Here is a 26451-nt window from a genome sequence, read left to right on the forward strand (position 1 = left end):
CTAGAGAGAAAATCAGTAAATGTCCATTCAGAGTTTCTACTTGGTGAATACATTTGAGCCTTCGAATAAATCAGGATAAAAATTAAAAGAACGGGTATGTTGGTCATTTTGCCTTGATTCCCCAAAAAAATCTTTTTTTAGAATTGAAGAGTTCTGTTACTTTTGAAATCCACGAATGCGATTTACGGAGTCATGTTTATCTAATGTAAAAAGGTGTGGAGAATCGAATAGATTTGGTTTCGTAGGCCGCACGAATCGTTAACATACTCATTTTACCCCAATTCCGCAGTTTTTTGTGTGTTTGATAGAAATTCATGTTCAGATGCGGAAACTACCTTGAAGTATAAAAACTCGACCAATCAAGCTCTTATATATTTTGCCGAAATAAATAAAAATGTTAAACTTGACCGCATGAACATTTTCAACCCCACTCCCCATAATGGTACAATTTATGTACAGGGGATACTCAAAATAACTGGGACAGGTAAAATTCTCACTTTTTTAAAAATGTTCAACTCGCTGTAACTTTTCGAAAAGGGCATCAAATATTCTCAAATTTTTGGAAATTTGGAAAAGATTGGACTATTCTACACGAAGTTAAAAAGGTTCTAGAAAAAGGTATTATTATACGATAGCCAATGCCGATTCAATGATCAGAATGCAATAAAATTTTGATCATTTATGACTTATATAATGAGCTATTAAAAACATTTGACTAAACTTAAAATTCTTCACACGAAATAAAATTATAACGATTAGATTATTTTTCTAATATAACACCAATTAATCCAAAACTTTATCATCGTTTCAATATTCAAGATAGTAATTGAGTTCATTTGAATTATCTTTAATTGAATTGAATATATTTATGTTTCAAAGGAAAGCAACCAAATAGCCGGTCTTAAATTGAAAAAGTAATCAAATGCATATTAAATATAGATAGATTTACTGAAAAAACATGAAATAAATGACATCGCCATAACTTTTTTTTCTTATTAATAATTTCAAATTGCCCGTTTTACCATATTCCCCCAGATTCTCGCATTTCTGGAAAAATATGCTATTTGTCGAGGGAGAAAATCGGTAAATGTCCATCTAAGAGAGATTTTTATTTGAATAACACATTTGAGCCATCTATCTATTACACCAGGGAACAACAACGAACTTATATCTTGGCCATTTTGCCTTGATGCCCTAAAACTATTATTATTTGAATTGAAGAGTTCTGTAACTTTTGGAAACCATGTATGCTATTTACAAAGTTTTTTTTTAAGTTAAAATGTTCGAAAAATTTAATGAAACTGGTTTTAAAGGCCACAAGGATCGTCAAAATACTCATTTAACTTCAATTTCTCATTTTTTTGTAGATTTTCATAGAAATTAATGTTTTTTTAGAATGGAAATGAACTAGAAGTTTAAAAACTCAACCAATCAAGCTCATATATACTGCCGATACAAATGAAAACGTCACACTTGACCGCATGAATGGTTGTCATGCCCGTTTCACCATATGTTCCCCGATTATCGCATTTTTTATATCTAGTTTATTTTATTATCATTTTTTTAATTGCAGAATTCTGTAACTTTTGAAAATCTTGAATGTGGTTTACGAAGTCAAACTTTTTTAATGTACAAATGTGCAGGGAATTGAATTAAAGTGATTTTATGGGCCTCACGGATCGTTATCGCACTTTCTTATTTAACCCCAATTCCCAATTTTTAAGTATTTTTTAATAGAAGTTCATGTATTTTCAGAATCGGAAATGACTTTGAAGTATAAAAGCTCAAAAATCTGTTGAGTTCATATAAGTTTTTATTTGAAAAACACACTTGAGCCATCCAATACATCAGGAAATAAAAATCGTACGAACTTTTATGTTGCCATTTCGCAGGAAATCCCGAAATATAAATATAATATTTTGAATATGTACAAGAAATTTATATGTTTTGAAAAACCACTAGTTTATGAAGTCAAACCCTTCTTATGTAAAATTGTACGGAAAATCTAATGAAAGTGGTTTCATAGACCTCAAGGGGTTAATGCGCGTTAGCATACTTATTTCAGCCCAATTTTCTATTTTCTTGGGATTTGATAGAATTTCGTGTATTTTCAAAAGCGTTAATGACTTTGAAATATAAGCACTCAAAAAATCCAAAAAAAACATTCAAATGAGTTTTGGTTAGAAATATATATTTGAGCCATCTAATAAATCAGGATACAACAATCGAACCAACTTGTATCTTGGTCATTTTGCCTTGATGCCCCGAAAAATATCCTTTTTTGAATAACTGTACAACTCAGAATGTTATCAAAAGCGTTTATTCTTACAAGTGAATTTTCTTAGACAAAAACTCTGTAAATTGGATTAATGCCCACATGAGTCATAACTGTGATTTGAACTCGTTTTTTTTGCAAATTCATCTAAATTATTGTATTCAGGGTTAAACAAGCTGCATCTAGAATTCACGGGTTTTATCTTTAAAAAACTGTTTTTGTAGAAAAACGGTTCGGATTATTTTTGGGTTATACACTTATGTAAAGTTAATTGTATATTTTACGGGGAATTAGTGCTAAATAGACAAAAAGCATTTCCGACCGATTTTCGTAACACGTATTCTTTAGATAGTTAAAATTGGTTATTAACGAAGTTTTATTTAATTTGTCATTTGTTGATTTTATTTTTAGATGTATAGCTTGTTTAACCCTAAAAAGTACAAAACTGAAAATGTTTAACAAACACATTATTCACAGTTAGTATTTGGATAAATCTGGGAGAATATGGTGAAACGGGCATGACAACCATTCATGCGGTCAAGTGTGACGTTTTCATTTGTATCGGCAGTATATATGAGCTTGATTGGTTGAGTTTTTAAACTTCAAGGTCATTTCCACTTCTAAAAAAACAATAATTTCTATGAAAATCCACAAAAAAATGAGAAATTGAAGTTAAATGAGTATTTTGACGATCCTTGTGGCCATTAAAACCAGTTTCATTGAAATTTTCGAACATTTTTAATTAAAAAAATATGACTTTGTAAATAGCATACATGGTTTTCAAAAGTTACAGAACTCTTCAATTCAAAAAATGATATTTTTGGGGCATCAAGGCAAAATGACCAAGATTAAGTTCGTTGTTCTTCCCTGGTTTAATAGATAGATGGCTCAAATGTGTTATTCAAATAAAAATCTCTCTTAGATGGACATTTACCGATTTTCTCCCTCGACAAATAGCATATTTTTCCAGAAATGCGATAATCTGGGGGAATATGGTAAAATGGGCATGGACATTGTTCATGCGGTCAAGTTTAACATTTTTATTTATTTCGGCAAAATATATAAGAGCTTGATTGGTCGAGATTTTATACTTCAAGGTCGTTTCCGCATCTGAACATGAATTTCTATCAAACACACAAAAAACTGCGGAATTGGGGTAAAATGAGTATGTTAACGATCCGTGCGGCCTACGAAACCAAATCTATTCGATTCTCCACACCTTTTTACATTAGATAAACATGACTCCGTAAATTTCGTGGTTTTCAAAAGTAACAGAACTCTTCAATTCTAAAAATAATATTTTTGGGAAATCAAGGCAAAATGACCAACATACCCGTTCTTTTAATTTTTATCCTGATTTATTCGAAGGCTCAAATGTATTCACCAAGTAGAAACTCATATGGATGGACATTTACTGATTTTCTCTCTATATAAATAGCATATCTTACCAGAAATACGATAATCTGGGGGAATATGGTAAAACGGGCATGACAATCATTCATGCGGTCAAGTTTAACATTTTCATTTATATCGGCAATATATATGAGCTTGATTGGTCGAGTTTGTATACTTCCGCTTCTGAAAATATATGAATCTCCATAAAAAAAAGGCTAAAAATTGGGGAATTGGGGTAAAATGAGCATGTTAACGATCCGTGCGGCCTATGAAACCTGTTTTATTGGATTTCCCGCACATTTTTACATTAGAAAAGTATAACTTCGTAAACCGCATTCATGGATTTCAAAAGTTGCAGAACTCTTCAGTTAAAAAAATGATATTTTTGGGGCATCAAGGCAAAATGACCAAAAAACCAGTTCGTTCGATTTTTATCCGGATTTATTCGATGGCTCAAAAGTATTTACCAGGTAAAAACTCATTTTGAAGGATTTTTACTGATTTTCTCCCTAGATAAATGACATATCTTACCAGAAATGCGATAATCTGGGGGAATATGGTAAAACGGGCATGACAATCATTCATGTGGTCAAGTTTAACATTTTATTAATATCCGCAATATATATGAGCATGATCGGTCGAGTTTTCATACTTCAAGATCATTTCCGCTTCTGAAAATACATGAATTTCTATAAAAACGGCTAAAAAATTGAGGAATTGGGGTAAAATGAGCATGTTAACGATCCGTGCGGCCTATGGAACCGGTTTTATTGGATTCCCCGCACATTTTTTCATTAGAAAAGTATAACTTCGTAAATCTCATTCGTGGTTTTCAAAAGTTACAGAATTCTTTGTCGGTTTTGTACCTTATTTTCCCACTGTGCAGTGGTTGGCATGTGACCCAATCAGTCGCATCTTTTTGAACAGTATTCTTTGAGAAATTTCAGAAGCAATTTCCAAGATCCATAAACTTTCTGGTCCTTGGATTGACATATTCCTTTATATACAATGAATTTCACTAAATTATGTTTTTTTTTTCAGAAGCGGCTCAATTGTTACATTTGTTTAAATTATAATTATCTCAGTTTCTCATAAGAGTCCGCTATTTAGAAAAAAAATAAGATCAGTAACCAGTCTGATTTTGCCTTGACAGCACTGGTCTAATATTTGACTTCGTGAACTTCTACTTAAAGGAAATCCTTTATAAACTCCATGGTGAACGTTCTCAAGAAATCTCTCAAAAATTTACAACTGAATTCTCGTGGGGATAGTTTTTAATTAAACTCCTGATTCCCTCACGTTCAAACCTTCAAACACAAGACAAATAATTCTGTGTTGGCATTTTTTAAAGACTAGCAATAATAATTTTTCAACACATATTGTGCCTATGAACTTCAGGCATTACGTATGAATAACAATTTACTAAAATTAAAATTGAAAAAATCACGTCGCTGACTTAAATTACTATATACGCAGGTGAAATGTGCTTCGGCGCACACGTCTAGCTGAAACGAAGGTTTGTCCCAGTAATGACGTTGCCAAGAAGAAGAAAGGTCTTGCTGGATCTTTTGTACCGAATTTTTGATTAATTTCAGTGTGAGCCCAACAACTTGAAAACATGATGATTAACCTGGGCCTGTTAGGGGAATATCTGTAAATAAAAAGAAAATCGCGTTAAGTACTGTACCTTTGAATTCCACTAAGAATTTGCATCCTTTGACAGATACGTATTTCGACCTCAACTGTAAGGTCGTCTTCAGTGTCTTGTACTTGAGTCGAGTCAAGTACAAGACACTGAAGACGACCTTACAGTTGAGGTCGAAATACGTATCTGTCAAAGGATGCAAATTCTTAGTGGAATTCAAAGGAACGGTACTTAACGTGATTTTCTTTTTATTTAACTTGAAAACAGCTTAATGAGCATACTTCAATCTGTTATCTTAGCTACCAGAATGTTTCATTTGGAACTTTATCGGAATTGTGTAGAAATTTATATAGAAGCGTATTAAGTCATCTGCCGTTCTAGGCAGAACGGCGTAGAACGGCAGTCATGGGAAGTAGAACTTTTTATCTATATCTATATATATAAAAATGAATTTCTGTCTGTCTGTCTGTCTGTCTGTCTGTCTGTCTGTCTGTCTGTCTGTCTGTCTGTCTGTCTGTCTGTCTGACCGCTATGCATTCGGAAACTACTGAACCGATCGGTGTGAAATTTTGTATGTGGGTGCTGTTGGGGCCGGGGAAGGTTCTTAGCTTGGTGTGAGACCTCTCCGGTCTTTGGAACGGGGGGCTCCCACACAGATGACTTCGCCGGGGACGTCCCTATGGAGCTGTGTGTCAAAAAACACAGTAGGCAGGCAGTACGACGTTTGCCGGGACAGCTAGTATATAATAAAAATGCAGTGGCATACGTGGGACCGCGCATAACTTGCGAATGGAAGGTCTGATTTTGATCGTCTTAGATTTGTTCTGTTAGTTTTCACCCAAGGAAGGTTTATGAGGCATAAAACATGAAAAAAATGAGAGTTTTTGAAAATCGATCTTCCATACATTTTGTGGCCGGAGACTTAGTCTTGGATAGAAAATTGAAACGTCAAAAACGCAGTAGGCAAGACAAAGTTTGCCGGGTACAGCTAGTTATCTATGATTATCTCTGTATCATTCAGTTGTTTACCAAAGTACCACTTCCACCCTTCAATCACCCCATGTCTATTGGTCAAAATAGTTTCGTTCTTTCCCATGTATGAATTACAGAACATGTTAACGAAGTTTTCATGGGATTTGTACATTACAACAGTCTCTAAACACTCAAATGCATATTCAAAAACAAATGTATTCCTTTTATCACTGCATTTCTTTTTGGATATGCATCATGCTCGAGCATCATTCTTGACTGGGGCAATGTTTTTAATGCAAACCCATGATGATGTAGCAGCTTAACAACGCTCCTGTGGATGTGTAAGGATGTGATCAAGCTCATTTTTATTTAAATATTCCAAAAAAAAACTAACCAACGTGCAAACTTTTATTAGGTTGTTTAAACACTAACACACAGAGGTGAGGTCACACATCAATAAATTCCTAGTCGATTATTACCGCTTGCCCGGTGCGTTGATTCACAGTAGATTTGCACCGGGCCAGTTTCTCGCTCAGAGTCTTCAATTCGTTCTGGGCACGATCCAGTGAGTTTTTCAAGCTTGATTTCTCCCCATTTACAGTTTTGAGCTCCGCTTCCGCAATGGCCAGACGACTCATAGTTTCACGTAATGATTTCGAGAGATCGTGAACTTCCTCGGAATATCGGGAGATTGGTTGTTGAGTACTTACTGTAACAACCGGAACTGCTACTTGCTTTTGACTTGCCGTCATGGATGGCTTGACGGTTGATGAAAGTTCAACTTTGTCTTTATCCGCTCGAAATATCTCGGACAATTTTTGTGATTCAAGCATAACAAGTTCGTCGAAGGTAGTACCCAAGTCTCGGCAGCATAAACCTCTCTTCTTAACCTGATAACTTCCACACATCTCATCATTGGATTTCACAGCTACTTTCTTCGCACCAAGTTGCGTGAGCATTCCTTCCATATCTGAACAAGCCCAATCATTTCCATTAAGCGAAACCGTTTGCAACCTCGGAAAGTTGGTTGCTCCTTTCGTAACCTCAAACTTGACCAAATAGTTATTGTTCAGGAGCAGTTTCTGCGCCTGCGAGAATCCTCTGCAATCGTGCACTGATAAGCGACTTAGCTCGTTGTTTGACAGATCTACCGACTCAAGCGGAACGAGCTTCACATCAGACGTCGTCACGGCGAATATGTTATTATGGGCCAGATTCAACTCCACGAGGGATGGCATGTTTTTAAACAAAGCAAAATCTACACTGAGAATACGATTGTACGAGAGATCGATGTAGGTCATCTTGCCGAAGCGTGTGAGTGCATGAATGTTGCTCAACCGATTATGCGATGCATCCAAATGTTCCAGGAGAAATATGAAGGATTGTTTATCCGTGGTCAGTTTGTGAATGTGATTGTTACGTGCTACGATTCGCTTTACATGTCTCGGTATTGTGACAGTTGAGATTAGATTGTTGCTCAAGTCGATTTGTTCTAACTGACGCAAATCGTTCAGCGGATCCCAATTGATGAAGATTAGTTGATTTGTCGAGATGTTCAGCTGACGAAGCTTGTTGCATCCAATAAGTTCGATACCATTGAAGAGATGCAACCGGTTTTGAGCCATGTTGACCGCTTCCAGGTTCTGACATGCTCCGAACACATCTTGCGGTAGGATGCCTATCGAATTAATCGATACGTCTAAGTGTTTTAACTTTGGTGATTTGGCAAATGCATCCACAGAAAGCTTTTTCAATCCTACTCCGATTGCTCGGAATGATTCCAACTGAGGAAACCTGTTGAACACAAGTTCCGGAATGTACTCCAATTGGGAGTTCTCGAAAATGATCTCCTTCTCTGCAGTGGCACGAGTATTATTATCAATGACATCTTTTTCCAGGACTTTGATTGATCGAAGCTTACATGTTCCAGCCTGTTGTGTTTGAACACAGTTCAATGGAAGGGCGGTTTTGGTTGCCTGTGAGCTAACGAGCTCAAGGGTTGCAAAAATACTATGAAAAGAAATTATGAATATAGATTATTATAAAATTGAATGCCTAACAACTTACCATAGAAAAAGTACCGCTTTCAACTGCATAGCGAGGCTGACTGAAAATGATTGCATGTGCAAAAAAATAAACAGGCGAAATGTGGAAATAAGCATTTAACTGATAGCGTAACGTTAAGAAACTCATTGATTAGACATTTTCAAGACATTATCAAAAAACACAAATTCTTCTTACTTCTGACCTCATGGAAGGCCTTTAAGATGAATACAAATACATGCAAAAACATGATTGCCATCTCCCTAATCGGTTGATGGCAAAACATTAGTTACTAATTTTGTCTACCAATTGCGAAAAAACTCAAATTTCATTTGAACAGAAACAGTTCAAGAAGCATTAAGCATTTTTATCATCTTCTCTTAAAAATCCCTTCATTCATACGCTGACTTCATCAGGAACAGTAATTAACAACGAACATGCGTCATAGCGAAGGAAAACACAGAACCCTTATTCAAGCTATCAGAAATATCAACGAATAATGTAATTACAAAATACTAGAGTTCACCATTATACAAACATTTTATCGAATTAGTGTTCTGCAAGTAGGTACCATCCCGATCAGAAAGGCATAACAAAATTATAACGGATTGAGTTATTTATTTCAAAGATTTTTCATAACAGAAGGAGTTATAAAATTCGCCGGTTAGGTGTTAAAATAACAAAAAATATAACTGAAATTGCTCTAGCCATAACATAATTATAACAGGTGTTGATACAATTTTAACAAATTTATAACAACGTGAGATATAATAAATATTGGATGATCAATAAATTATAACAAATGTTGTTATAAATTAGATATAAATATATTGGGTAAAAATTTAGTTGGGTAAATTTTAACTCATTTTTTGGGTAATTTTTATTAAAAGTGTTATTTATTTTTAGTGACAAGTTTTTTGTATAAAAAATTTCCCCCACGTACTATATAAAAAACCCCCACTCAGACGGGAATTGAACCAAGGACGCCAGCCTTCAACTGCAATCCGGCGCCTTTATCAATGAGGCCATTGCAGCACTTGAAGTGAAGGGCGGTATATGATCAAGTGGTTCTTCGTTTTGACGGTCGGTCTATAAATAGACTCACTTTTCCAACGTACAGGGGAGAGAAAATATGACGTCACATAAAAGTGCTCTTGGTACAATTGATCGCAATTACGTCATCTTAGGATATAATAACAAAAGTGGATATAATTAAGTTATAATTGTAACTCAAACATTATCTCTGCATTTTGGCTTCATCTCATGATTCAGACCAGAAATAAATGCATGTCGTATCTTAATCAAAGTTGTAGAGCTAGTTAATGCCTCTTAAACAGTGAAAAGAGGGGTATACAATTTCACCTTCTGTTGGTGCTAGCGAGTAATTAAATTAGAACATTTTGACATGTGTTATTAAATAATTATCTAATGCTCTTCACCATCAAGGAAGTTTCTGTCTATGGCAAAGTTATGCAGTAGTCTTGGGGTTGGAAACTTCACCGCTTCGTGGCGTTATTGTACATTTCTGGAGATTGTCAGATTTAGATGGCTTGTGAAATAAAAAAAAATAGTGTTTAAAGCACAATTTTAACACATGGTACGACAATTAACATACTAAAGCAATTCTGTGACGTTCGCTTTGCCTCGTGATCTCATATTAGGGGGAAACTGATTAAACTGATTAAACGTCGCGATCACCAAGGCAATCTTTGATTATTTCATTCGCAAAATCATGGAACATTTCAATTAAGCAGAAAATCATGGCTTACGCAGCAGTTTAATCTGTTTAGTGAGTACCCCTATTATGTTTTTATTTTCAGCAAAAAAAAAATTTAAACAAGAAATTCCCCCACTAGTCGAAAGCACCTAGTCAGCATTTGCTTCGGAATTTGCTCAAAATGCATGAAGATGTCCATCAACATTTCGGTAAAAAAGAAATAGCCTTCTGCTAGGTATTGATTGGTTTTTCAATTTTCTTATTTTGAACTACTTTACTGTATTTGATTTCAGTTGAGATTCTATTTCATTGAGTAAGTCTTATTTGAATAATTGCTTTCAAATTGTGGAAGTTAATGGAAATCATTGAAGTCCGATCGATATTCTATCGGGAGTGCCACAAGGATCGGTTTCAGGACCAGCCATATTTTTCGGCGGCCTTCCATCATCTTAGAAAGTATGTAATATCCACATGTTTGCAGATGATAAGAAGCTGTATTTCTACTGAATTAAAAAGGATGTTAATTGCATGGCAATGAAACGTGACTAGCGATATGACGTGACGAATTTAGATATAAATTTCAAAGCTCCACAAATAATTTGTTATCGATCAATTCTTCAAAAACTAAGGTGATTTTAATTTGCAGACGACTAATTGATCCAGATGTGTCATGTTAATTCAATAACAATGATGAATCTTTTAATTTTAGAATAATTTATTAAAACAATCTACAAACTGCAAAACCTATGGAGGATTGTGAAGTTTAAAACTTACTTCAGGAATGTTAACAGTTTCAATAAAAGTCATCTTTTGCATATCCATTTTGTTGCCTCACTTATCATAGCTTCATGTGACCGTTTGAGAGTTGCATTAACCCTAGTAGGATGTTGATGTCAATATGACCCAGACAGGCACGCTGAACGTGCACTACGCCATCGTGATTCAAAAAACCTAACATCTTAGGAGGATTAAATCACTGCATACGTTGGGCATTCAATTTGACTATATACTCTAGTGTGGCTCACCTACAATGACAACTGCTGGGAAACTCATTTCTTATTTTTTTTTTTAACTACGTTGCTGTGCGATGCGAAGGCTTAAGCAACCGTCATCCTTTTTGGAGTTTTCTTGCTGTAAATCAAAACATGGACCATGAAAATATATTCACTGCATTCTATTCTTCATGTGGAGTACAATGAATATATTTTCATAGTAAAGACTTTTGTTTTGAACAAAAAAATTGCTTCCATATGTTTGATAACGGTGATGATTTCAATGACAAATTGTTCAACGTTAACCAGCCGCAGTGTATTTTCAGTCCTGTCCCAGGGTGCGTGCGTGGCCTGGCGCGATCTAATGCTGCGCATTTCGAACGCAGCTGGCTAAGAATCCAAGACAAGCGCGACAATATCTATCTGAGCTCTCTTAAAGGTTTGGATCATGATTCAAACATGTCAAAAATGCTGCATTAGTTTATTAAAGGTTTGATTTATGTTAGTGTTTTTGAGCGTAGATAATCAAGAAATCGATTGTGAACTTCCAATGAGGGATAACCCTCAATCTACAAGTATGTCAGTAATAGTTATTTATGCAACGAGTTGCAAAATGAGGATTTTTACAGCACGAGCCGTACATTTACCCAACGAGGCTTGCCGAGTTGCATAAATATCCTGAACTTTCTTAAGGGTCTGGATCATGATTCAAACTTGTCAAAAATACTGTATTTTACAAGCACAGTAGCACCGCACAGCGGCGTAACTGCATACCACACACCACCTGTAAAAAATCATTTTAAATAAACTGCATTTTCAAAACTATAACTGAGTTTGTTATAATATTCATATAAAGATGATCAGAATGAATTTATTTGTATTATAACTGACCTTGTTATAATTTTGATATAATTAAATCAGGTTTTCAAATATTTTTTGTCAAATATATCTAAATATAACAAACGGTGATATATCTATCAACCGCTGATATAATTTTGTTACATTTTTGTTATGCCTTTCTGATCGGGATACGTCCCTAGCCAAATGCTGCTCCCTGGATGGCGATGAACGAGCGTACCCGAACAAACACATCCGACAGCGGATGTCCTTCAACGTATTACCTAAGTAAGTTTGCGGATGTTCCTCTTCAGGAGAGGACCCCTGCTGACTGTGGTGCTGCTGCTGCCTGCTGCTGCTTCACATGATGCGTGAGATGGCTTGTTTGAACAGGGGCCATTAACACACGAAGACAAACAACTTTTGCTGGGGAGTGTGTTGGCGTAGTAGTTGCTCTGGCGAGGAAGGAAATTGTGTTTTTTTCCTCATACTTTCCTGTTTTGGTCCGACAACACAGGAAGAAAAGTGAATTTTGTGGATACGACAAACTCTCGAGTTACTGCCATGTAGCAGCAAATAGCGACGAAAATTGAGCGAGTAGGTAAACTTTGTGTTGTAATTAAAGCATTGTAATGCACTGATGGAAAATCACAGAACCAGTTGGTGGCTTCATTGAAATTTCATGCTCGAAAAATGTGATAATCATGGACACAAAATAATACGATGGATAGAGTGAAATTCATATTGAGAAAACCATACGCATACAACATGCACTACACAATGCAATGACGTAGTTGTGTCAAATCACTTAGGGAAACAAAGTCCAAAATTACAAGGTTGGGTAAAATGGCCCAACTCACCAAATCTTTCCTGACACCATTACTATAGGCAAATGGTGTCAAGATATGTTTGCATTAAACATTCTTCTAGAAGCTTGGCCGCCAAACCCACAGAAAATTTTTGAATTCGATTTCTCAATGAAAATCGGTAACTTCCATTTTTTCGTGCTTGCAGTTAAGATTTTCTGGTGATTTTATTGCCAACCAAGTGTTTCCAAGGAGATTGAGACACGCATGGAGGCGCATGGTTGTTGATTTCTGCGTTATTCATGTTAGGGGTCATTGAAATATGACGACCATCGATTAGCGGGTTTAGCGGGTGCTTGCTTTCTTTCCCACTTTCTCCTGGAAATGTAAATCTATGTCCACGTCCTACAATACGTAGAGTATAATCACTCTTCTTCAGCCTATGCCCCATGTTTATTATATTCCAAAAACAGACTGTTTTGCACCAATTGTTTCCGTTCTTTTTGTTATTAAAAGCATGCCTACTCCCAACAAAAAAAAAAATCAAAAATATCAAACAAAACAAATAGCGCTTATGAGCTTTGTTTTCGATAGGATAAAAAATGAGATAACTATGCTGAAGATGAGTTCCGTTCCCCAACCTCTTTGACTTTTATTCATTTAAATTATCAGGAGTACACGATACTGCATTGCATTGTAAATGGCCGTTGAAATACGAAGAAATTTTGCTTCAATTTCACATTTGAAAAATAAATTTGCTTACCACTTCATGCATCATACACTAACCACACAGCAAAAAAAAAACAACTAATGCATCTGTTCCTGTAGCTGCTTTTATCCGGTTATGCCAAATTAATTATAAACTGGCAAATCACCGAACGTTCGAAGCATTAAGAAATGCGTAGCAATTGATTATACCTTTATACCAGCAACCATAAACTTGTTTTGCTCACACGTGTAGGAAGTAAAGACCAAATAACATTGGAACTAAAACAAAAAATAAAACAATGACTATCAAGGTACTCAAACGCATTACTCATAGATGAGGCAGCATTACTCATATAATCTGCTTCCACGGTTCATCAGCCGCTTGCCTCGCAGTAGGTAATAACATCAACAGCAGCCACATTATCGCCTTCTAGTCGAAGGGGAATTCCCTGCAGCATCAATGAGCACGGTGCTTTTCTGCGATCTTACGGCTTCGACAGGCTGTCCTGTGGCTTGATTGAGCGCGCGCCGGCGGTCCACCACTTGGGTTGGGCAGGTTCAGTAGTTCAGAACGCGCTCTCAAAAGCAGTTCAGTGCGAGAAGTGATCAGGTTATCAACGAAGAAATGCAAAAGTTAGTGCTTGCCGCTTTGACGGCAGTGATCGGCTGTGGATTAGTGCAATGTCGAGACCCGTGTGTTTCATATACAAGTGCTTTGACAGAAATTCATGAAATGCTCGATTATGAAAACGACAACCATAATTATAATATGTATATTCACGGAGGACCATCATACGAATCCAGAGCTCGCTATATTCTCAAAAGTTTAAACGCCGATTTAAGACGAGCTAGAGCAAATAATTACAACGGCTATAATCCGAACAAATATAATAATAGACAAGGCACTGCCAAACCTGATAGTAACTGTAAACAACTAGAAGATGCAATCCTGGCTAAAAGCCAAGAATTCGGAATTGAAAAAATTGGCTTGGAAAGTAACTTAGTGCGCCTTAGAAAAGTATTGGACTATCAAGATGAGCGGAACAACTTCCACTCGATGCAGAATCAAGAGTGCACAACAAAGGAGCAAAAATGCGAAGAGGATAAATCCAGCCTGGAAGCCGAAATTTCAGCATTTAATTCAACTCGCAAACAACTACATAAAACAATCAAAAGTCTCAATGACACCATCACAAAGCTTCAAAATGAAAAGAAAGTACTGCTGACAAAACTGAATGCCAATGCACCGGCCATTCATGGGGCTACCGGAATTGAGTATCCTGTTGCAGGACGCGAAATCAACAGTACAGCATCCTTTTCGACAACCGAAACGTCCATCCCAGTGCCAAATGTTACGAGTACAGAAGCTGTGGAAGTTCCGGAGTCCAGTAGCGTTATCCCGGATATTGATTTAAGGAACGATGCTAGTTAATTTAGGAATCGAACATAATTGCAGTAGTGAACGTTTTTGAAGCACGAATAACAAATGATGCTATTTGGGAATGGTACAAGTGTTTTACTCGGCGATGACATCCCAGACTCTATTATTAATTATATCAAATTAATGGGATTGTATAAGATCAAGTGGAGGTGCGTTAGAACTTAAGTAAATATGTTTTTACAATGTTGGGTTTAGCTTCCTAAAGTCTTTGATCATTGAAAACTGACCAAATTGTGATGAAAAACTTTTAGCAGGAAGCTGCTCAAAATTGAGTTTGACGTCATCAATCAAAGTGGCTGCTGGGAAGCAAAATTCAAACTTTAGCTATATAACCCCCCCCCCCCCCCCCCCCCCCCGAACTATGCTCAGCGGGAATCTCCAGGGTCGGCTGAAGGGAAATCGGTACAACAAACTCTAAAGCACACAAAAAATCCACCTCCAGAGGGAACTCACTTTTAAGGTAAATCAGGGTAAATCCAACAGCATAATAACGATCGACGGAACTCAATAACACTTTCTTATGATTTAGAAAACTCACAGGCAACACTACAAAAAGAATTCTGATTTGAACGCACGGGGAAGAGAGGCCTGAAAACCCCTTAGTGAATCCGAAAATAACGAAATCCACAAGAAACGTAGTAACTCTTCTCACACCTTGAAATGAAATTTAACTAGCAAATATTCATGCACAAAACTATATTGCCTAATATTACAAATTTTACCTAGGATTACATACATAAACAAATTTTAGCCATGGCTTCTATAAACATTTGTGACGTCACATAGTACTTGCGGTTTTCGGTCTTGGTTTAGTGGCAGGTAATTGTCGTGGCGGGTCTCGATCTTGGTAATGCCGGACGGTCGCGGCGCTAGGGCGGATCATTCGTGAACAGCTTCGTGGTTGGCGGTGGAATTCAGTGGCGATCCCAGTTGTCGACGGTCGGCAATTAAGGCTTCGAGCGATCGGCGAAATTCTCCGCAGTGGCCGAGGGTCTCAACCAGGAATCCAAGTGGCAAAGTTCCCGATTCCGGCCGGGGGCCTGAGGCACTATCGGCGAACTTCCCAAAGGTGGTCGGAATGACGGCCAAGAGTATGGTAGGGGTCCAACTTCCGTGCATACGTTGGCTCCGTCTGTGGGTTTTGGCCGCATGGCAAGATGGCTTCTCGCTGGACCCACGCTAGTGTTACTGTCCGGGGTCCTTTGTTCCGGAATTGTTGATGGCGTCCGAACAAAGCTGGTCGAAAGACAAAAGAAAAAGGCCCTTTTGTGGACCTGCCCCAACCATTACCAAATTTGACACGTTTTTGAGTTTTTCCGCAAAACCACTATTTTGTCTAACAGAATTAATAATTGTTTGCCCAAAATTTACCTTTTTCTGTATACGTTTCACTTTAACTGTTATAGAGCGTTCTATGTGGTATGAGAATAGGTTCCACTACCCTAATTAAAGAACCATTGGAATTTAGCTTTTCAATTATTTTCACGACTAACTATTACTAACCACTTCGTTCTATCGCACTAACTCCTACTAACAGTACTAGTTTTCACGTTTATTACCGCACAAGACCTATAATCAAAATCATCCAAATTGTTAGAATAAGTTACTACAATTCACTATCGTGCTTTCCACGAACCATGAGCAGTTACACACGTCGCACACTAACTGCTCCCTTGAACGTCCCGGACAGTACTAATTTTGCAGTGAAGAATGCCGAGCACGGACTTTAAAAACTATTCATAAGAATCCGAGCAATCCCGAAATTGCCGAATATCATTCGTGTTTTATGAGTTTCGTCGTACCTTGCTTTGCCTATGGATTTAATAAGCTATTTTACGAGACGTTCTACCGGTGGGCCGCTCATTGTTATTGTTTACATTTGATGTTTTTGTTTTCGCGAAAAGTGGCATAACATGTGGTGAGCGCTAATAAGATTTTTGCTGGCAGAGATGTTTCGGTTTCTAATGCGGCATGTATGAATCCCCCGAGCTGTATAATGTCACTAGCAGATGAAAAAAACATCCCCACGGTCTACGGTTATTAATTATAGTGGGCGGATTGACGCATTTTTGCGGATAAATGAACCCCGTTTATTGAATGGGCCCGTATCACATGTTATGCTAGCGAAAATGTAAATAAATGGGCCCACCGGTTGGACTTCAAAACTGGTAAACATTCAAAAAACAGCTGATTTGAAACGTCTCATAAAATGCCTTATTGGAAACTCGGCTGAGTGTGTTTTGCCGGTGCTCAAACCGCTGTTAATAAATTCTTCGGGCTGGGGTGAGTGCACCGCACAAAGGTGTGGGTAAGTGGGAGAATGAGAATACGAGAGAATTCTCGCATCTCGGTTCGAGCATAACTCAGGGTCACATCCAGGGGTAATTGTTTATTTTAATGTCGAGATTATTGTGATGAAGTCACAATTTGAAAATATGGAACCATCGGTTACAGCTATAATCAAACTAACAACTCTGAAAATGAAAATGCACGTGGTCCAAAGAGTAGATCTGCTCTAAATTATTTTTAGACAACGTTTTAGAGGAGGGCCTAAAAAGAACATTTTAAATTAAAATGCTCGTTCTCAAAAATGTAATTTGGTATTACCAAAAAGATTTGAATACTGAGTCTTCTTCCAGAAGACCCAATGCCTACATGGAGCTGACATCATTTACAGGCGCTTCCAGCAACATGTTTTTCATAATTTAAAACCAATGTTTTTAAAACATTAGATGCTTCCTTTTAACCTTGGTAGTCAGCATAGCATGAACAATTGCCCAAATTGTGGATGGAGTTTCAAAGCGGAGTATATCCTTTGTCTTTACAGAATCCACTATTATCTACATCTACAAAAACATTATTCCCCACTCATCCATAAAAAAGCTTGTTCTTCTTAATTTTATAAGTCCTACCGTCAACATAGAAAGCATCAAGGCCTGAAAAAGCTTCCGATAGATGATAGGATGGTAAAAATAACATATATTAAAAAGATATAAGGCTAGGTAACAATATAGTATACAAAGAAATAATCGGAACGACCTCGCCAAGTTTCATCTTATCGGACGATCGTACCTACGCCTGGTTTTTTTTTATCTCTGCGTCAAACCATGCAATCGTGTAACATTGGCGTATCTAGGATTTTTTCCTAGGGGGTGCCAGTTTCAGTGGCTTCCAGATTGTTTGTTTTTTTTTTTGTAGTATGAAACACCAATTCGCTCTCAATTTCATATAGTATAGTGATACATATACTGTATTGTGGGAAGAATTAGCCTGCAAATTTAAAAACTATCGTAACCAAAACTTGTTGATGTCATCCACACAAGACACCAAATCATTAATCGAGTTCTGAAGCTTCATAAACATATAACTGGTGAATAAAATGCTGTATAAAGCAAAAAAAATAACTTTTGTATAATCAGCTCTGATTACCAATCAAACAAATTGTCAGCGTCGTACAGCATTCTGTTTGCAAGATATATGTTTTGGGAAGTTCCGAAGCTCGACTCTGGATAATCGGGTTGGAAATCTTTCAGAAATTCTTTTGAAATTGACAACATTTTTCAGCATATTTTTAGATCCCCTTCTGCTCTTTTTTAAAAGTTTCTTCGGTACATATCAAGTTTCAATTTCATCTGCAAACCTTTCTTAATTTTTATTTCGTTTCTTTTGTCGTTTTTATTAGTTTCTTAAACTTTTTTATTAAGTCAGCATCTCTTTTTGTTATTGTTTTTTTTTTTCAATTTCACCTAAAACTCTTCCAGCAATTCCTTATGGATTTTTTTGGGTAATGCCTTTAAACAATAACTATGAGAACTTCCTTGCAAATTTCTTCAGAAAAGTCTTCTTACTTACTTTCAGTCCTGGGCACCGACGGTGGTGCAGAGCGCTGAATTGAAAGATTTCCATCCTGGGTGATTGCCAGCCATCGCCTTGACCTGTGGCCAGGTCAAATTTCTGTCGACTTGCTTGATTTCGTTATTAAGGCTGCACCGCCATGAGCCTCTGGGTCTACCTCTGCTGTGATTTCCTGATGGGTTCTAGTCTGACGCTTGTTTTCCGCATTTTCGTATTTATTTTTTTCTGTACATACATCGATTTTTTTTTTTCATTTATCACACTCCGGAATTCCTTCGGCAATTCCTTTTAAAAATACTTTTGCAATTCTTTTTCAAATCTCTTCTTCATTTTGTAGGGAATTATGTACTTGAACAATAACATAGATTTTTCTTCAGTAACTTTTTAGGGAATTCTTGCAGCTGATTCTATCGGAATACTTTCGACAATTCCGATGTAAGTTGCTTCGAAAATCTTTCTGGGAATTTCCTGCGGAAATGTCTTGGGCAAATAATTGCAGACTTTTTCGATCATTACTTTGGAAACTACTTCGAAAATTTCTTAGGAAATTTATTCGGAAATGTCCTCAAGATTTCTTTTGGGAATTTGTTTGCCAAAAAAAAACTTTGGTAATTCTTTCCAAATTCTTGCGGACATTCTATCAGAATTTGTTTGAATATTCCTTAGGAAATTCTTTTAAGAATTCTTTCTAAAATTTCTTCAGAAATAACTTTAATAGTTTCTTCAGCAATACCTTTTAGAATCTCTCCCGCATGCATGGTTATTGGAAAATCGTTCGGTCGTTATTTGGAAAACTTCCAAACGATTATTTTGGGAATTCCTTTCGAAACTCCTTTGGCATATTCTTTGAAAATTCCTTCGAAAATTTGTTTAGGAATACTTGCGAAAATTTTTACAAAAATTCATTTGGCAACTCCTTTGGAACATACATATTTTGGTAATTTATTTTGAGCTTGGATTTGTCAAATTTCTTTGAAAAGCTTTCATAATTTCTGTAGAATCCCAATTGGTAATTTCTAGGAATTCCTTTGGAAACTCCTTCGGTAATTCTTTAGGGAACTTAGTTTTGACGGCAGTTTATCTGGAACTTCCATTGAGAATTTCTCAGGAATTTTAATCAATTTCGAGGAAAATCTCATGAAGAAATCGCGGAACCAACTCTTTGAGATGGCAACATTTTTTGCAGAAATTCCAAAATGGATCTTTGGAAGTAATCTCGAGAAAAACCCGTGGATAAAATCAGGAACAAATGTAATACACTCTGAGAGGTATTCCAGGAGCAACATAGGAATGGATCTTCTTAAAGAGAGCCCGGGAGAAATTCCAAGAGAAATTAAAAAAATGTTTGAAATTTGCTGAAGAAATCTTCGGAGGAACTCTAGTAGAAATTCCATGAATAACTCCTGTAGAATTTCTTGGAGAAATCTGGGGAAGATTTCCCCGAGAGACACTCAAAAATCCCCGCTACAAATCTGAGAAATATCCTAAATGAATCTCCTGCAGAGATCCCGTGATAAATTCTCGAAGAAATCTCACGAAAATTTCGTCGAGTAAATTCCACGAGAAACTTGAGAGCAATGCTATTTTTTTATAGTTTCTTCAGTTGTGTTCTTCAAAGATGTTCTTTGTGTATAAAGGTTGTTATGTATGGCAGGTTGTTATTTATATGAAGATCCATCCTGTCAAATTGACGGATTTATTGAGGGAATTTCAAATATGTTTTAAGAGAAAAAAAAATAATACATCTTGAGGATATTTAAAAAGCTTTGCAGAAAAAAATGTTCAAAACTGTTATCAATTCGGCCACTTTCATCAAAAACTGTGTAGGAATACACAGGAAATTCTGTCAGATATTAAGTCAGAAATTCCAGTAGAAGCTGAACATGTGTTTTACCAACATTTCTTTAACAGTTTTCAGATTTTTGCCAGAAATAGCCCCATAGAATTTTTATTCCTTCATGAACTTTCACTGGAAATTCATTTCAGGATTTTGTGGAAATTGTGAGAAGTTATCGCAAACGTCTGTTGTGTTATAGATTTTTTAAGTAATATTCCATCGGAAACGTTTTATCGTTTTTTCTTTTCTTGAAATATCTCTAGGGTCTCTAGGTTTGCAATGCCATGAAGTTAGGATACGCGTAGTTTAAGAATAAAAATGTGTTTCTTACAAACACGTAAAATTCTTCTCATGATAGTTAATGAGATGTGTGCAATGTGTGAATTAAAATTGGTATACTGAAACTACAAGCTTACGAATTTAAGTGAAAGAAAAAAAAAAATCTTCGAACACTATCCTCAAAAAAAACCAGTACCTCCTCCCCTTCGAGTGAAGAAGGAAACGCGTAATAGTGAAATTCTTCCGAAGCACCTCCAGCTTGTCCGAATGGCGGAAACTCCCATTCGCCGGAGCACATTTTCCCATCAGCTTCATTTGTTTAGCTGTCAGTACGCCACTGCAACATAGAAAAATTGCTCTACATGTATTATGATTATAAAGTCATTCCACCGCACCGCCACACCGTACGGTCGTCGTCGAGCCAATATTGTTTGCAGCAGCGCAGCACCAGTATTCAGGGGAAGACTCTACAATATAGCACAGCAGGTTCATGGCAGTTTGAGGAATCTGTTCGCCGTTGTTTCCTTACACTATACCTACCTACTGCTTCGGGTTTCGGATCGCAACTGTCTATGGCTACATAAAAGGTTTTCTACTTCTGCTGATGCTGTGTCGAAAGAGAGAGGTACATGGTCTTTTTCTTCACGGTGCTGCACCATGGCAAAGATGTTTCCCTTCTTCCGTGAATTGATGGCTGTTGCCAATAACGGTAGTGCACTGCAGAATCTTGTGATTCAGGGGTTTTCACGAAGTACCGTAGTACTTCGAAAAATTTTGAATTGTAAAGGTTTCAAATAAGGATCCTCCCAAGTATTCGTGCATAATCATGACAGAAATCTACCAAAAATCTCAAAAAACACTGCTGAAAATTTCATTTCGATATATCAAGATTCAATTACCTAAATTTTATTTCAGAAACTGAACCTGAAAATATGGTATATGAAAAAATAGACCAGTTCTACAAGAATGTCACGTAAAACCGCTCTATCTCTGATATTTAAGGTAAATGTTATCGACTACCTTCGAAAAATGCCAATTGATATTCATAATAGTCTTATAGTAGGGGTCTCCAGTTAGCTTAGTGTTTAAGGCTTAGGATCGCCAATCCGTAGACGGCGGGTTCGATTCCCGTCCCGGTCGGGACAATTTTCTCGACTCCCTGGTCATAGCGTATCATTGTACTTGCATCACAATATATAAAAATTCATGCAATGGCAGGCAAAGAAAGCCCTTCAATTAATAACTGTGGAAGTGCTCAAAGAACACTAGGTTGAAGTGAGGCAGACCAAGTCCCAGTGGGGACGTAGAGCCATAAAAAGAAGAAAAGAAGAAAGAAGAATATAGCCTTAAAGTAATGTTTTTGCGTCCACAGGTACACCGCGGATCATCCAAAAGTGCATAACAAATCAAAAACTCTGAAAACCCCTGTAGAAATGGAAAGTAACTACGTTTTTGTCTTACTGCCATGCAATATTTTTGGTATTCATGTTGGATGTTTGCCTGGATGAAGAAATACAAGCTTTCAACATGAAGGAGGTTCATTTTACATACATGATAGTTGAAAGTTTGTGGCGTTGAATTTAACATTGAACAGTGCACCCTCGGCTGCATCACCTTTATACTATCATATTGTCGCAATTGGGTTGGTCCCTTAGAAGCTCCAGTTCTAATTCAAAAAAAATGTACTTCTGCTGTCTGGGGTTAACTCCAAGGAAGTATAAAACAAAAGATTTAGACAAGCATCGCCGAAGTATTGTGCCACGCATATTCGGCCGCTGCATAAAATCTCCGCAAATTATTTTGGCCAAGCAAATGTCAAGTAGGGTATGTGTGCCATCAGTAATCTCATGTTCCCATTTTCATCCTATTCGAAAACAAGCGATTACGGCACCGATTGACTCCGTTCTTTTTGTTTTCATGGGTGCTCACTTCTAACAAAAAATACAAAAATAAGAAACAAAACAAACAGCGCTTCAATCCTTTGTTTTTCGTGGGATGAAAATGGGAGCCACATGCTTAATAAGGGAACCAATGCCCTAGAAAGCATCATCACCGCTTCACGAAGAAAAAAAATCATGTGGGTTTCGACCATTCGATGGCAAAAGCAATTCAGTTGATTTCGGTTTCGTTCTCGTTCAACAGAAGGATGGATGTTAATTGATGAGCTCGTTCTATATAATCATAAAAATATGATGATATATTTATTTCAAAACTGTATTTACTCAACGGTTAATTTATAACATCGCCCCAGGCAGAGCCGTAGCGTGGTCCCACGGCGCCCTTGGCAAGAATCCAGATTGGCGCCCCACGGCAATTAGACATTATTATTTTGCTAAATTTGTTTATTCAAAGTTATAAGTACGTTTTCGAAGTTTTCACAGAGTAGGGTAATTGTTCCCTTCGTTGTGGTAGTACCTAATGTTACGGTAGTGGCAATTGAGCACTTTTTCGACTGAAATGTTACCAAAAGGCATTTTTAATAGATGTATTATGCTTAAATTATGAGATTGCACCATTTGTGTGCTTTAGATTTGCCCAAAAACCTATTTTAAAAAAATATTTTCCTTAAATTTTTTGCTGCTGTGTTCCTATTGTTGCGGTAGTGTTCCTAATGTTGTGGTATCCCATATGATTTCAATTGGATACCGCAACAATAGGAACCAAAATTAAATTTTACCTCCATAATAGGAACAGTGTGCCTAATGTTGTGGTAAGCGATTTATGATCGAAAACAGAGAGAAACGATAGTTTTTATATTTTTCCAAGCAAATTTGGATAGAAAACTACCAACAAACATTTTGCAACTCTTCATAAGATGGTACGATCATTGTTTTTTAAATGAATTTACCTTAATACCACAACGATGGGCACACTTACCCTATAAGTACGAATACATTTTGCATTTCAAGAATCATACTTAGACCAGCACAATAGTTATAAATGACATCTATGAGTTTTTGTTGAAATTTTTGCTGGATTCATTGAATGAAATTATGAAAGAGATTGTGGAATTCTGCATTTATCCGGAAGAATAAATGATTAAAATCTTCAAGAAATTTAAGTAAGTATTCTAAGTGGAATTCATGGAGTAATTTTTGCCGGAATTCATGGAGCAATTCGTGAAGAAATGCCCGTAATAGTAGAGGACCATTGGAAGAGTTTAAAAATAAACTTGACATAATGTTTTAAGGAATCTCTGAAAAAGTTTCTTAAGGAATTTTCGGAGGAATTTCTGAAGAAATCTATGAATGGCTTTTAGAAGAAAGCTTTGGAGAATTTTTGGATGAAGTTAATGGCAGATTTTCTAACGGAAAATCTTTAGAAGTTTCTGAATAAATTCCAAATTTATAATTTTATGGAGGAATTTATGAAGACATTCATGAAAAGTTTTCTAGTGAAATTCTAGCAGAAATTTATGGATCAATCAATTCATTCTCAGAGGGACTTCTGAAGGAATCCCTGGAGCGATTTCTAATAGATTCTCTGCAGGATTTTTCATAGGAATCCATGGAGGAATTACTAAAGAAATCTATTGAAGGGATTCCTAGTAATCCTTATAGACATTTTTTGCAGGAATCCATAAAAGGAAATTATTAAATATCCATGAAGAAATGTCGAGAGGAAGCCTTTGAGCAATTTCTGAATAAATTCCTAGATAACTTCCTAAAAATCTTGAAAGAGACGAACCAACCAAGGGTGGAAAGTCTCCATAATATAGATAAATCAATCAATCCTGAAAACGTCCCTGAAGGCATTTCTAAAGGGATTCTCATAGAATATTTAGTAAGAAACCCCAGAAGAATTTTAAATTTGTTTTTGTATTTGAATAATTTTTGATGGAGATTTTGATAGAATTTCTGGAGAAATTTTTCAAAGAATCCCATAAGGAATTTCTGAAATATTTTTTGAAAGATTTTCCTAAAGAAACCCAGCAAAAATCCGAAGAAATACCTGGTGAAATTTATGAAGAAATTCCCGAAATATTTCATTTGCTTTGAGGGAATGAACATAAAAAAAATCACTGATTGTTTTGTGGGTGAATACAACTTGAATGATTTCTGTTAGATTTACAACGAAACATTTATTGGTAATAACAATAAGACGATCAGAAGAAACATCGTCTGAATATCTTTCATATAAAATACTTGTTGTAAACACTCTAAAATATCTTGTACCGACTTTTCGAAACCTCTAAGCAGAATACCCTCCCGAATGAGTGTAATCAGTTTCGTACCTTTTAATTCCGCCCTAATTCCTTATCCTTTGACAGATACGCGTATTTCGATTACCACTTGTAATCTTCCTCAGTGTTAGTTATCCACTAGATAGTCGAAATACGCATATCTGTCAAAGGATAAGCAATTAGGGCGGAATTAAAAGGTACGAAACAGATAACATTCATTCGAACTCTAAAATATGTCAATAAATAAGTTTCCAGTAATTTTCAGAGAAAAACTTTCACTAGAATTTCGAAAACTTATTGATTTAGCTTTGCTCGTTAAAAACAACTAAAATAGCTTCTTAAAATAATAAAAAGCAAGCTAAATTCCCAGGTAACATCATGATAAATAATCTGGACAACGAATTTTTGAGAATAACGTAAAACACTCGATCAATCTTAGAAATTTTGAAGTCTTGGTAACATACAAGAAAATAATAGCATCATACTGTTCCTTCTAGCTTTAGCCCTTTTCGGCGCCCCTCAGAGGCTGGCGCCCTTGGCGGGGGCCAACCTGGCCAACCCCACGCTACGGCTCTGGCCCCAGGTTCCTTGTACAAGTTCGTAATCATCTAACTCTAACAAATCTGTATGTCGGTAGATTGACATATGAGGTGTCCCAAAATTGTCACAAATACATAATCACATTCCCAATATGGCAACCACCTGGAAAATGATTCGGAAACTTTATCAGTTTGATGAAGACATCCTGTCGGTGGATGCCTTTAGCGCACTAATGGTGCATAATTTATTTTAATTGCGCTATGAAGACATTTATGGAGACCATGGCGAAGGCATTATGTGGATTTTCGTTCGCGCGCTTCTCGTCTACCAACATAGATCGTCGCAGGAGGTCCATCCGTCGACGTCGTCATCATCATCATCGCCTATAGGGCGGGCAGCCCTATAGGACAACGCTGACATAGCCCGCTCGATACTGAAGGATGATGGTTGGTTGGTGGTACCTACAGTCAGTCAGTGGTAGACGTGATCCCGTGCAATCCTCCAATCAGCTCACACCCAACCGACCAATCTTCCCCATGTTTCCCGTGACGAAATGCACGGATGATGCTGTCCGTCTTCCTGCCTGAGCCCTGCTTGCTGTGTTGGGTCGTAAATTGGCTGTGAAGCTTCGCGATGGAATGCCGCGGGCAAGAAAAATTGTTGTTCTCTCTTCTTTGGTTCAGCAGAATGAAGAACATAATGATAAGGAAAAATTTACCGAAACGATCACCACCGACCGACCACCTCAAAGCTTTCGCTTGCGCGCAGAGATGGACCTAATTTATGGCCGGGCTCGCGTCTGGAAATTGGCACAGTTTATGAATTTTTAATGTTGATTATTCCGCCATAATGGATTACGGGCCCGGGAACACGAATCGACATCATCGCTGGGTGTCGTCCAGTCCATTTTTCGTGTGAAGTTCACC

At 36.8% G+C, this 26451-nt stretch overlaps 3 protein-coding genes and 1 long non-coding RNA gene across 4 annotated transcripts in view; 2 read left to right on the forward strand and 2 right to left on the reverse strand.

Moving 5' to 3' along the window:
• LOC115263159 (Krueppel-like factor luna) overlaps positions 1 to 26451 on the forward strand; it is a 271925-nt gene that overhangs the window by 210792 nt on the left and 34682 nt on the right. The gene's annotated exons all lie outside the window — the stretch shown is intronic.
• On the reverse strand, positions 6314 to 8898 carry LOC115263158 (protein flightless-1-like). Its single transcript, XM_062852637.1, has 2 exons — positions 8355 to 8898; positions 6314 to 8297 (listed from the first exon to the last, which is right to left on the reverse strand). The coding sequence occupies exons 1-2, from the start codon at positions 8447 to 8449 to the stop codon at positions 6752 to 6754; spliced, it is 1641 nt and encodes a 546-aa protein (XP_062708621.1). The 5' UTR covers positions 8450 to 8898; the 3' UTR covers positions 6314 to 6751.
• LOC115263154 (uncharacterized) lies at positions 13729 to 14893 on the forward strand. Its single transcript, XM_062852638.1, has one exon. It carries the CDS (start codon positions 14016 to 14018, stop codon positions 14820 to 14822), a length of 807 nt encoding a protein of 268 aa, XP_062708622.1. The 5' UTR covers positions 13729 to 14015; the 3' UTR covers positions 14823 to 14893.
• LOC115263155 (uncharacterized) lies at positions 15173 to 16650 on the reverse strand. The gene is made up of 4 exons (XR_009997883.1): positions 16468 to 16650; positions 16335 to 16400; positions 16203 to 16273; positions 15173 to 16105 (listed from the first exon to the last, which is right to left on the reverse strand). It is a non-coding gene; the product is annotated as an uncharacterized LOC115263155 (long non-coding RNA).

Source organism: Aedes albopictus, chromosome 2 (genome assembly GCF_035046485.1).
Source record: "Aedes albopictus strain Foshan chromosome 2, AalbF5, whole genome shotgun sequence".
Lineage (NCBI taxonomy): Eukaryota > Metazoa > Arthropoda > Insecta > Diptera > Culicidae > Aedes > Aedes albopictus.

Bases quoted from the DNA above. Each gene is read 5' to 3' on its own strand.
- LOC115263158 (XM_062852637.1), bottom strand. From the start codon at position 8,449: ATGCTTATTTCCACATTTCGCCTGTTTATTTTTTTGCACATGCAATCA. The intron at 8,298-8,354 runs GTAAGTTGTTAG...TTCTTTTCATAG, and splicing joins AAAGCGGTACTTTTTCTATG to TATTTTTGCAACCCTTGAGC.
- LOC115263154 (XM_062852638.1), top strand. From the start codon at position 14,016: ATGCAAAAGTTAGTGCTTGCCGCTTTGACGGCAGTGATCGGCTGTGGA.